The following is a 14042-nucleotide window of genomic DNA, read 5'->3' on the forward strand; positions in this document are numbered from 1 at the left end:
AGTGCGGCTTCTTGTCAGAAGAAGTTTGATTAAAATCCTATCATCAAATAGCATGAGTATCCTCCACTCTACATTTTTAGTAAAAGCCACAGAACATATTCCAAGAAAGCAGGCTACAGGAATAAAAACCTTCCATCTTTCAATACTTTTCACTGTGTTTGGCACTGGGCATCACTTAGCATTAGACAAATACTATGTTTAAATAATGGAAGGTTGTCAATTTGTAGGTCACATTGCTTCCCAATATGGTATGACATGCATACTGCATACAGGCCCATAGCTCTTTGCAACGTCTGAAGCAACATGGATTACTGGAGATGGGTTGACTCACAGATGTCAGGGAATTGTAAAATTTTAGAATTCTTAAAATCTAATTATTACCCATGAAAAATTCACAGTCTACGTGTCTGTATTCAGACCTTCATTCCCTCTCTTATAACAAATGGAATCTTGCTGTCGATCAGTCAATATGAATTTGAACAGAACGATAATTAAACTAATAAAGGGAGCAAAATTTTGCAATGGTGAAGTCATAGCTGATACTGATGTAAAGATGCTGATTTGATGAATTAGAGTCTAATCACATTCACATCCTACACTAAAACTTGCAAAATTTGTCTTTACTGCCCATCCACACACAAACATATGAAAATGAGAACTGAAATGTGCAATTACTTGTCATAATGCCCAAACTATTTTAAAATGTGTACTTGTTGATTTAAAAAAAAAAAAATGAATGTCCTACACAATTCAGGATTTGAGGATAACTCACTGCTTGTGGGTCAGAAAAGGTGTTAATGTAAAACATCATGCACTGTTTGATCCATGGCTTTGACATTGGTACCTCATTTAGAGTTCGAGAATAAAGAATTACCAACCTATTACAAAAGCTGTTGGCATAGTAAAGATAAAATTCTCAGAGCTTGTCATCACTACTGACAGCCAGTTAACAAGGTTGGTGGAACTACTATGACATGCTATTTCACAGTCTCTAGGAAAGGAAGTACTGGAAGTACAAACGTACAATACATATTAATTAACCCGTTGAAGACTAGTCCCTAGTATACTTGGGTGGTGTCTAATGGAAAATGCGTGCTTTATGCAAAAATCAGTTCATCCTCAACAGGTTGACTAAAATTACTATCTGTAATTCTTTCAATCATTTGACTTTTATTATTGCTATAAAAAATATTAAAAAAAATCAGAGGACAGATCTGGACACTTTTCGAGCAAAATATTACAGAAGACATGAATATTCATATTGTTTACATTGACACTCATGTTTTTACCACTGTTTAGACATGTGCAAATACTGGTAGGTTACTTAAGGATGTCAAAGTTGTAATACACTTTAGAGCAGTGTAATCCATGATTATTGGTGTGGATTAATAGTAACAGTGCTTTCTTGTCTTTGATGACCCATAATACTGAGCCCTGTTGCATGGCACCCATTCAACAGTACAGTACATGCAGCATCTAAAAGTGCATCTAAGAAAATTTTTACAGTTGAGTAGCCAATACAAATTTCTGTTTCCTTTACCCTAAATTACTATACAATGGTCATGTCAACGTGTTGACATTCAAGGAGACCTAAAATCACAACTAAAATGTCTGACAACTTCACTTTCTCTTTGATCATATGAAACATTTATATGTGAACATCACTTTCAAATGAAACTTCTCATGACTCACTTCAGATAGTTCATATAAACATAAGCAATCATACATGTTTCACACATCAATAACTGTGAGGGTATTTATGAGTCTGAATGATATTTTCACAGGCCACTAACTTTATAGTAATTCTGAAAGTTCACATAATCAAGGTGTCCGGAATATCAATCAAATTAATTATTAAAGTGAACCCTCCTAAATCTACATTGTAACAGACATAATGGTGTCTTATTTAGAAAGCTTTATAAAGGAGATATTAAGTACATCACTATTTTTCTCAGTAAACGGTTTCTCATTATAGACGGTTTAGTCTAAAAATAAATTCATAATGTGAACTACTCTTCACATTTTGTATATTTAACAATACATAACATTGATTATACTGATTAACCTTTTTACTCTGGTTGTTTCTATCCCTAACTCACATTCCAGCACTATTTTGAAGCACTAAAGCTGGGTTTTTGTTTCATATGCAAATGTATACAATGCTTTTAAGCATCATCTTCTATTAAGATGTAGCCTTGTTTTAATAGTACAGTATCTGTCCTGAGAGGAAGTTACATTGTATCCATGATCGATTGATCTAAAGACTCGGGGAATTCAAATGTAATGGGAATTATGGAAGGAATATTTCATAGAGGAAAAAAAAAAGACATTTACAGTGTATGACTACGGATGTGAAATACTTATTGTCTCTATAGGGAGTTACAACCACTTTTTTTTTTTGGAGATTATAATTCAAAATAAAGTGATCTCAGTCTTATTCTGATACTCTGAAAAAAAATGTTTGTAATATAACTAGCAAGGCAATACTAACATTGCTTTTATACTGTACTAATCAGGCAGGGTTTATTCTATCGACAGCACAGAGTTCAGTTTAGTGTATTGTAATATTAATAACCATCAAAATAACATAGACTCTTAACATTCACAAATGCTTTTACATTAAAAAGTATTTAGAAAATAATCAAAAATATGGCTTCATATTAACACGGACCTTTAGTTTGTGTTCTCTCTCAAGATAATTTTCTCCCGATTTCTTCATCAATAAATGTTTTTACTTGACAATGGAGACAATCATATTTGAATTCCAAGAACTCTCTTATCATCATTCATTCCAAACAGTGTCCTGAAATGAATTGAATGCAGTCACAAACTATCTTGGAATCTGTGAAGAGTAAAAATCACTCTTTTGATTTAATCATATCAAAGTCTTAGTAAAGTACCGTATATTGTTTGTGTGTGCTTGAATTTGTTTGAAAGTTCATCAAAACAAATGCTTCCTCATTTTAAATTGCTGTATTCAATGCAGTCATCACCTGCACTAGAGAGTTTACTCATGAAAATTGTCAAGATATCATAGACTATCATTAGCTTCGAAACACAAGAAGTGGGAGTGATCTTATCTACAAAGATACAGTAAAATAGGAGTCAACAACTAGACTTTGAGCGTTAGTGATGCCGCTGCAACACAAAAACGAAATTTGTCTTGAACCTGGGACACTCCACAGTGCACATTTAAATCAAGTGCAATGCCACTATACTATCACAGAGCCTACAAGGGGGTGCGGGGTCTCAACTACCACGTACAGGGGTACACGACCTACATGTATTGCATTGCATGAGAATTCTTCGAATGACTCATCTTCACAATAATACGTTGTTTTCTTCCCCTGCAACAACTCCTTGCCTGAAGCCAGCGTTGGCACTTCAATTTCAAATGAGGAGACCTTCTGTGGTGTGTGACCATTTAGCTAATACTGAGGTTTTCCTAGAAGAGATTTCACTGTGGTCTGAAACAAGGGTGATCATAAATGTTTTTGACAGCTAGACTCCTCTTGAGTTTCTCTTTCTTTGTATGCCCTGGTATTCTATGCAGATATGTATCAGTGACACCCAGACAATGTATTTTCTACTCAGCTCTCTCATCATTCAGAACATTAGACAAAAATGTATTTCCACTTACTTGAAAGGGCATTCAGGCAAAGTCTCTATAATATACTCTATGAACAGGTAAATGATATTTATTTTACTTGTCTGACACTAGTGACAGCGAGTCTTAATAGCCCCGCAGAAGAGAGCGAGTAGGTTTGTAGAACCCTGATCATTACTTGTTTGTAATAAACCACTTTGTTGATTTTTCAGTATCAGTTCGTATTCTGTTTGTGTTTCACATTGAGCGCTAACTACCATGGCCTTTACTACTTCATGGTACATGTAAATGATACTATATCAACTGACGCTGGTGCCATGTGATATTGGGATTGTGTGTGGCAGTTGACAACCCTCTTATTGCAAACATTTATGACTGAACATTGGTGCACATCATGTTCTGTGTATCAGGCAAAAATATAGGCCTACTCATAAGTACAATGTATATTTCCTCAGATTATAATGTCTACCTATCATATATACAGATGTTTACATTCTTGCACCTTGGGTCAGCTTTCAATCAGCCATGGTATTCATCAATGTTGATGAAACACAAGTATGTGATTATCATTTATCTGCACATCCAGTGTAATACTGGACAGCAAAATGTGAACAACACACTATCAACATCATGAACGATGTTTGTGATGTCAATACATCTCAAGGACAACTCAATGCCACTCTCTCTTTCTACAGAATTTACCCCAAATGTTTTCCTCTTCTTACACCACAGCACATTTTTCTGAGTGTGTATTGTACGCCTTGGGCCAGATCCACAATAAAGGGCTTTTTACACTTGTAAATTTTTGCTTAGCCCCGGACTATCGGTGGGGCTAAGGGGGGGCCTTAGCCCCACCGATAGTACGGGACTATCCTTAGCCCACTTTCTGTTTACACTCGTTTTTGCCAAAGTGGGCTAGCCCCACCGATAGTACGGTACTATCTGGCCCTGCAAAATAGCAGGGGTTAGCACCGCAATTGCGGTGCTAGCACCGCAATTGCGGTGCCAAGCAAGTGAGTGTAAACAGAACGAAAAAATAATCCTGGGCTAAGCGACGGAGACGAAGTGCGACCCTCACTGACCAATCAGAAACGAGGTAATCAAGTGCTGCCGGTGCGTGCGTGTACGTGTACAGTACACAGCGTAATTATGAATATTCATGTGGTTTGGAAAGTCCGGGGCTAAGAAAGACGAGTGTAAAAAGGTCAGTTTTCTCCTTAGCCCCGGACAAGAGATAGTACGGGACTAATTGGCGAGTGTAAAAAGCTGAAAAAATTGGTACGGGACTAACGATAGTCCTGGGTCAGAGAAAGTCCGGGGTTAAGAAACACAAGTGTAAAAAGCCCTTAAGTTTCCTGCCTATTGTCCTTCAGTGCTGGGCTAACAGGCTCCTGCAGGATTATGAGGGGATTAGCAAGAAGCTAAATCTGGGTCTTTTTCAAAGAGGCCACAAAGGAGAGGGACAGTTATATCAGGCTTGTCCTATTTCAGGTACATGCTGACAAACCTGATAGGCCTTACCCGTATTTGTAGTCTCGTATACAGACATACAGTATCCTCATCCTATAGAGATTTTCTTTCCCTTTCCTCAGTGTCTTACTCATAAATTGTGACAGACAAAATCGCATAACACATACAAACAGAAAAACATAAGGTCTGTACACACAGACTAATTACAGTGGTCAAGCAATCTTTCATTTGCAATAAGACAAGAAAAACCACAACAGAAGTGCAATAGGGAATGAGCACATCCCTCCTCAGGAAATTCACTGATCCACAATGTTCTAACCTAGTGCTACCTGTCTTACACTTTAAAAACATGGACACTTCCTTCCAAGATATATGCTTCCCACACAAAGAACCCAATTTTAGGTATAAAGTTAAGTTCAAGAAGTCCGGAGACTCCTCCCATAGTCCCACAACAGTTCAGCTCATATTGGTTGATTTCATAGCTTTTTATTTGATTTAATCTTTAAAGTAGCAAACTGGAAAAAAAAAAATCCAGAAACTTCATGAATAAGTTTTAACACCCCCTATAAAAGAATATGGGTATGGGGACACATCATTTTCTCTTCACCAACAATGTGTAAGAATTCTAGTGTCAACATTTTTGGTCTTGAAGCAATTTTCAAATGACGCTTCTCACATTGTGATTGTTCAAACTTATTACTAGGGTCCACACTGATGTCTAATCTAAATGTTCAATAGCAAATCTATCTAGCACTAAATTCAGAATTTTTCTTTTCTAAGAATAGCAGCTGGTATAAGAATAAGACATGAGTCAACTCTCAGCTGAACTTGTCAATATATTCGGAGGCAAGAAATGACAACAGAATAAAGTTTGTGAACGATCAATGCACCTCTCATTAAACCAGTAAGAAAGGGGGATATAGCTTTATGAAATAAACAGTTCAACAGGAACCATACACACTGTATGTAAGCTTTCTTATGATGGAAATCAGTTGAATTGAAGTAATGTAGGCAAAATATTATGAACTTCAACAAAAATGTGCAGGAGGAAGCACAGAGAAAGAGAAAAACATATTTCACCCTTATGCATTGATACTGTCAATGAAAGACTTAAATTATCTTTCAGTGGGAGCCCTGTCAAAATCAACAGTTAGGAGTGCAAATGCATGCTTGAAATGCTGATTTGATTTTGAAAAAAAAAAAAACAAACAAACAGTTGAAACCTTGACTTTCCCATTCTTGTAACACATGTTGAAAAACTGACTACATGCAATGCTCACTACTCAAATGATGACATACAGTAGCCAGCAGCATTCTCTTTTAGGACAGTTTGTACAAAATGAATCAGAATATTCATCAAATTCATCAAATATGGCAGGTTTGTAAAAAATTTCAGGCAGTTTGAGGAAACTCCCAAGCTCATGAACATTTTCAGATTTTCAGTTACTCTAGAAAAAAAAATAGTCAAATATAACCCTACCACCAGATTTACGTATCCTTGTCGATAAGGACAGAAATTTGTATTTGCTGGATCTGGAATTGTTTTGCTGGACAAACCTTCATGCTATCATGGTTGGATCAATACCTCTAGCAATAAATGGATTTTTACAAACAACAAATTCAAACTTTATCTTATCAAAGTACCATTCAAAATTAACATATTCAAGAATAAGTCAATCTGAAATATTTGGCAATCAAGTGTTTGTATGTCCTAGTCCATAAAATCTTTCAATGTAGCATTTCTCCCTTGTTTGCTACATTATTCAAAATTTCGATGAATAATATGAAAGCAAATAAATACATACAATAAAAACATGACACACTTGACAAGTGCATTATATTCTTTGAAGCATGGTAACAGTTTATAACCGTAAATAATCAGATTTCAGGCTGGATTGATTTTATTTCCATTTCTCCAGGCAATTCTGAAAAGAAAGAAAGTGGATGCAAGATCATCCAGTCCTTGCTACTTGAAAGCAAAGTTATCTTGGGATATCGTATAGAACATCGCAGTTGGCCATACTCACGATGCGATTTCTTCAAATCCGCAAGAAGCAGCAGCATGGAGTGCTGTCCAGCCTTCATTGTCCTGAGCTTCTATATCTGCACCATTCTCAACGAGGAATTCTACCATCTCAATCTTCTCATCAATGACCGCCTGCGAAGGAAATCACAGAGAAATATGATAGACATACACTGGCACGAACACAGGAAAAGATAAGTTTCATGAATGAGCTGGATTGTTTCTCATTGACAGTGATGATTTGAAAGTTCTTGAATATAGATTTACTGCTCGTATATTTCAGAAACACTAACATCAACTTGCTTACGAGTTGCGTTCGTCCTCCTAACATGATGATTGGCACTAAATGGAGTTAGTAAAAAAAGACATTACCAAATAACAAGTGGTATTTCTTATTTTCATATAATCTCTCTAGATGCTACAGTGAGCCCGTGTATGCTAGCATGTACTGGTCTGAGAATACAATAAATGGATAAAGAATTCATATTGAGGAAGATAATGAACATTTACATGCTCCTGGGGCCCATTGCATAAAACTCCAACCGGATTTTTTTCCGGTTTAAATCACAAAATTCCGGTTGGAAGCTCCCAACCAGAGTTTTTATGCAACGGATTTTACATTCTTAGATTAGCAACCTTAAAAAATTCTGGTTGGGCAAATCCCAACAAGAATTTTCTAAGGTTGCTAAAAAAGTTTTATGCAACGGGACCCAGATCTTTCCCCCCCCCCCTTTTTTTTTACACCATACATCTGTGTGGGTTTGGATGAAATTACAGTATGCTCTGTAAAGGGTTGGCTATAGCACATCACTCCTCCAGCTCAATTGAGTCTCACTGGCCCATTCATTTACCACTCTGTGCATGTGGCATTTGCACAAATCATGTAAATTTGGTGTATCAATGTTTGAGCTGAATGCGTGAATCTGACACATAAAAGGTTAATTCAGGCAGGGAAGCCCATGCCATGATAGATGAGTCATGATGTCCTGAGTGAATGTTGTCTCATGAATTGGTGTGGCTTCTTCTGTATCGCTGGCAATTGCCTCAGGAATACAGAGAAGAGAGTGATCCTTTGTGAAAGAAATCTTCAGGTAAATGCAACAAATCAGCTCCCAGTGTCGATAGTAACCTTGGTGATGCTTTGACTGAGTATCACACTATTGCTGGGGTTACAGTAGTTTATCATTTCACCTGGGCTGAGCTAAAAAGGGATGTAGCATTGCTTTAGGGAAGGGACTACTGAAAGCAGGAATTCCTTTCCAATGTGGGAAAAAATGACATACTTGTACATGTACATTATATGCATGGATGTTGGCATCAGGCAGTTTATGGAACTATGGGCCAAAAAAATATTGGAGTGGTAGCCTGCATATCCTAGCAATCCTCTCTTGCCAAGAATCATTGCAAAGCAGAGAATGGAAATCTATCATCTGCCAAGTGCCTATTTTGTACGTTTAGTACTGGTTACTCTTTTATAAAGACAACATCACCTTCAGAAATCTTTGACAATATTGACATGAAAAGTGATGTTGATATTTTGAGATTGATTCCATTATGAAAGAATTAGGAATGCAGATAGTGACTGTGTATGCAGCTATTGACTAGAAATGATTCTGAATTGCAGTGAAATATACAGTGGATGTACACCTAATGTACTAGCACTTACTACATTCACTTGAAGCAAGAGATTGCACATCTTAACAGGACCACTTGTGAGCTTGCAGTAAATTGAAGGAAATTATCAGTGCCCAATATATCAATAATATACACTTTGCATAATTTTACAGAATGGTATGTGAGTTCACTGCATGCATGTATGTGTACTGAGTTCACTGTATGCATGTATGTGTACTGGAAGTCTCTGCTCATATACATTTGTAATGCTTGTTGCATATAAAGAGTACTGGTTTGTCATCGCAGATATGCACTACTTTTACTCCATACAAGTGGAAGTCTCTTCTTGGGCTACATCTACATTCCACTTTTCAGGCAATTCTTCAGCCCGTCATCCCAAGGCAGGTGCGTGGATCTTGTCAACTGTTAGGAAAGGGTGAATAAATTGAACTTGAACAGATGCAGGAAATGATACCTCTGCCTGCTGATGAGGAGATGATATCTTCCTCTGCCATGCAACATACATGGAATGTCACTGGTCAATTCCCACTCTCACTCAGCCTTGACACTAGACCTCATCTGTCTAGCAAACTGTCAGGATTTAGTTTTCTCTCCCGCCCCCCTTTCCTACACACACACACCGGCTCACAGTATGTACACATGCAGATGTTGAGAATAGAGGACAATATGAAATGCAGTTCCCCATATCATCTTCAATATTTTCACCCAACTCTTGCATTTCTGCCACTTTGCTAATTTTTGTTATTGATGCTCACGAACAGTATTCCTTGAAAAACACAATACGTCCAAAATTTGTTTATAAAAGGATTTCAGTTTTAATCCAGTAACAGACTTTGTGAACCAGAAACACATAAGCAGAACTGTAAAACCCTGACTAAAGAAAACTTAGCAGGTTATACTTTAGAAAGGTTTTTTTTTTCCTTCTTTGTGTATCGTATGGGTATGCATATACGTGAAGACACATAGCATGTATCATAGGCAATGTGACGGTAATATAAAAGCACTCTTTATTGCTCACACTGCTACAGCAAAATAGCCAAATATTACACTTCCTCAAATTTGATTTACTGCTTTGACTTTCATCTTGGAAGATACTGTACAAACATGATATGTCCTGAATATACACTTGACTTAGCAATTGAAGTTTTTCTTCTTTCAAAGAGACTGCGAGAAGAAGTGACAGTGCATGTACAACAGCCATTCATTACTGAAAGAGATTCTGCAGCAAGTGACCACAAAAGATAGGCCTACTGTGAAATATATCAACATCATACTATAACACACAAAATACTGAAATCAAATTAGTCATGATATTCCTGATCTTTACCCCCCCCCCCCCCCCAACCATCTTCACAGAGATTATGCTCTTTAATATAGCTGTAATAGACAATACTTTTCTTTGAAGTCTCTGGGTATACGTGTATTCCTTTTTCAATGTTATACTACCCAAGGTGATATGAGAAAATACTTAATGAAGACCTATTACAACACCCATCTAAAAATATGGGATTTCATATCAGGCGCTGGCCAGTGATTTTGCCTGTAATGATCCAGCACTTCCATGTTATGTTCTTTAGACAGCCTATCTCTTTCGGCATCATCTCTGTCATTGTGTAGCACTGTTACCCAAGGCCTTTCCCAGGAGCTTGTCACGTTGCATTAGCAAAGAAAACATGATTTAGGATCACCCCTGTGTACGATATGGCCAAGGAAAATCAGACTGAATGCTCACTAGTTGGCTACAGTTTGCATGTGTGCCTTTTCATGTTATACGCACAAACCATGCATGAACATTCCACGATAGATAAGGAGTAAGAGCAGTGAGGCATCGTTCCAAGATAAAAGGTTGTACAAGGCAGAGTTGATACTGTCCTACTGTTTTGTTTATGTATCAGCTTGCACGCAGGGTGCCTGCCTATTCTTTCCTAGAAGCTCTTACAGCTCTGCTTGGCATCATGGAAATCTGACTGCATACCACGTACAGTACTGGATAATGCATGATAGTAATATGAACAAAATTATTTGCCCATAGAGTTTGGCTGTTCCAAGAGATCACTGCTTCTCTGTTTGAAGGTTCAAAGTTTCAGGGCCCATTAGGAAAAGAAGATGGCCAAGAGACTCTGTGCAGCATTATTCCATTAAAAGCTGGTCAGCTGCCTTTCTGTTGTACCATGGTTCTGTGCTGTGCATCTGTGAAAGCCATCCAATTATCATAATGCTGTCTCAGGCTGGAGACTAGGCTCCAGTCCAGCATACCACATGCCTGCATCAGTGGGATGTTCCCTAACCTTTGTAATGAGCGTCTGCATACTGAGCATTCCACTGCCTTGCAGTAGTCCCTCCTCTTCTCTCCCTCTTTCTCTTTTTCCCTATCTATCTATCTATCTACCGATCTATCTTTCTCTTCCTTCATGCCTGAACACTTGCAATGACTCTACCTCTGTTAGTTGTTTCCACTTTCCAGTGCATACTCTTGTGCAGATAGCAGATGGATATAATTCAAGCCACGACAATATGTGCAGCCATTTCTAGCTATTTGTCCCTACTCCCTACAAGTACAGGGCTTGAACTGCCAATACGAAGCAATGCAGCAACTTGAAGTATTCAAAAGTTTTGACATTTAATTAGGTGATCCGAGTATCCTCTCGGATCACCTTCTGTATCTGTACGGATTCTTTGTTCTTCTTCTTTATTTCTGGACAAAAGTTGTGTATCTACGTACTCAAAAAGTACTCAGAGTATCAACTTCAAACTCATACCATATATGTATCATGTCCCAAAGACGACAAATCTAATGTATCATTGTGATTGGTCGATCGTGACGTCACTATGACGTCATTATATGAAAACACATTCTCACTCTTATCTCATTAATGGAATGGAATTTTTCAATGAAATATACGTCACATATAGTTCAACTCAAGCGCATTCTACTCATATAATCAAAATTCATATTTTCTCTTAAAATGTGCGCGTACGCGCGCGTTGAAATATTTGTATGCTCAAATCGAGCTCAAATTTTTTTTGCACACGTTTCAGACCATTTGGAGCATTTTTTGAAAAATTGAAAAAATTGGACGGACGCGTACGCGCGCGCGCATATACGCACGTACAGCTCATATGCAATAGAAATTTCCACTTTTTTTACACAGATCGGATGCCTGAAATGTCAAGGAATATTTCTACCAAGTTTCAAGTCAATCCCACTCAAAATGACGTCATACGGGTCCGTCAAAGTTGAAATTCCGCGCGCGCGTCAATGGCGATATACAGTGCAACAATGCCAAAAAACTGCCAATTTTAAATCCGATTTTACTCGTCAGGATGGACGGTGACCCCCCATTTTCTTTACATATTCTGAAAGCTGATGAGTTGTACATGTCATTTCATGGGTTGGCAATGCTGGAAAAATGATTAAAATATATCAAATTTCTTAATAAAGTTAAAAAAGTAAATTTTCAAAATGACGTCATCAAATTTCAAGTTCATTCAAGCAGATCTCACTTATTCTTTAGTTGATTTTCGTCCAAATTTCAATATGTTGTAGCTTATTAAATGGTCTTTCAGATATATAATAACAACAATTTGATTGGATGACGGCATCACCTCGTAAAAAGGGATTAAAAGTAACATTGTTAAATTTGACCAGTTTACGTGTTATCTCTATGGGAGTGCAGTTTTTCTGGAAATGAAAACTGACATGACTATCTTTATCGAGCACTAGCTCACTTATGCTTCGGTGAATTTCTCCCATATTTTAGTATGTTGTAGCTGAGACTTTGGGCTATCGTAAGTGTGCCCTTCGTTTTTTCATACGGAGTCGGCATCATGCCCAAAAACTTGGTTGAAATTAAAGCTTATCTTCCATGTATTTTCATATTCCTTTCTTTCTGCAACTTTCTTTGCAATAACTCAAGAAAAACAAGCTCTATCAGCACAATATTTTGCACATGTTTAGTTTATGTCACGTACATTATTTCATAAAATAACAACTACTTGATCGGGCACCTTCTTGGGTATGTAAATTAGGGTCAAAGGTCAAAAATGTTTCATCCTGTATCTTGGTGAATACATGTCTTATCTTTCCCATATTTTGCATACGTAAAGACCATGTTACAAGAATCATTTCACAAACTAACAACTTTTTGCTCAGACGCCATCTTGTCTGTGCAAAGTAGGGTCAAAGGTCATATGTACTTCTTTCTTTATCTTCATTATGACGTGTTATCTCTATGGGAGGGAATTTTTCTAGATGTGAAAATTGACATGATTGTCTTTATCGACGACTAGCTCAATTACCCTTCGGTGAATTTCTTCCAGATTTTAGTATGTTGTAGCCAATGTAATACTCTTTAAGTTCTGTGAATCAAAGTTTTAATCGGATGATGTCTTCACCACGTGAAAATGGATATAATGTAACCTTGTCAAATTTAACCAGTTTACGTGTTATCTCTATGGGAGGGAATTTTTCTGGAAATGAAAATTGACATGACGGTCTTTATCGAGCACTACCTCACTTACTCTTCTGTAAATTTCTCCCAGATTTTAATATGTTGTAGCTGAGACTTTGGGCTATCATCAGTGATTCTCCATTTTTTCATACGATGCCGAAATCACGTCAAAAAACTTGGTTGACATCAAACTTATCTTCGATGTATTGAGATATTTCTTTCTCTCTGCAACTTTCTTTGCAATAACTCAAGAAAAACAGCCCCTATCATCCCCATATTTGGCACATGTTTAGTTTATGTCACGTACATTATTTCATAAAATAACAACTACTTGATCAGACACCATCTTGGGTATGTAAATTAGGGTCAAAGGTCATAAATGTTTTAACCTGTATCTTGGTGAATACATGTCCTATCTTTCCCATATTTTGCACACGCAAAGGTCATGTTACAAGAATCATTTCACAAAATAACCACTTTTTGCTCAGATGCCATCTTGGCTGTGCAAAGTTGGGTCAATGGTCAAATATACTTCATTCTGTATCTTCGTTATAGTGTATACCGAATTTGGTAACAAAGATGGCAGACCTGACTCTCTTTTCTAAATGAGAATCCAAATATCACACGTCCAATGTCTCTAAACACAGATGAAACCTATATGGTCATGCCTATTGCGATCAGGACTCGAATCATTGATTAAAAAAAATCGGATCACCTAATTTGTCAGTCTTGACAAATTCCGAGTCTAGTCAAATTTCTAACCTACATTTATATATAATAGAAAAAATATGAACTCAGCATTCATCTGAAACATAATGAGTTTTGATTACAGAATCACTGCAATATAAATTTTGCT

At 37.1% G+C, this 14042-nt stretch overlaps 1 protein-coding gene across 4 annotated transcripts in view; it reads right to left on the reverse strand.

Moving 5' to 3' along the window:
- Nucleotides 1-14042, reverse strand: part of LOC140228705 (protein phosphatase 1 regulatory subunit 12A-like) — a 122401-nt gene that overhangs the window by 96654 nt on the left and 11705 nt on the right. For all 4 annotated transcript variants that reach the window (XM_072308978.1, XM_072308980.1, XM_072308979.1 and 1 more), the window contains exon 2: nt 7105-7235. In XM_072308978.1, coding sequence (XP_072165079.1) covers nt 7105-7235 — 131 coding nt within the window. The remainder of the gene's footprint in view (nt 1-7104; nt 7236-14042) is intronic.

Source organism: Diadema setosum, chromosome 5 (genome assembly GCF_964275005.1).
Source record: "Diadema setosum chromosome 5, eeDiaSeto1, whole genome shotgun sequence".
NCBI classification, from domain to species: domain Eukaryota; kingdom Metazoa; phylum Echinodermata; class Echinoidea; order Diadematoida; family Diadematidae; genus Diadema; species Diadema setosum.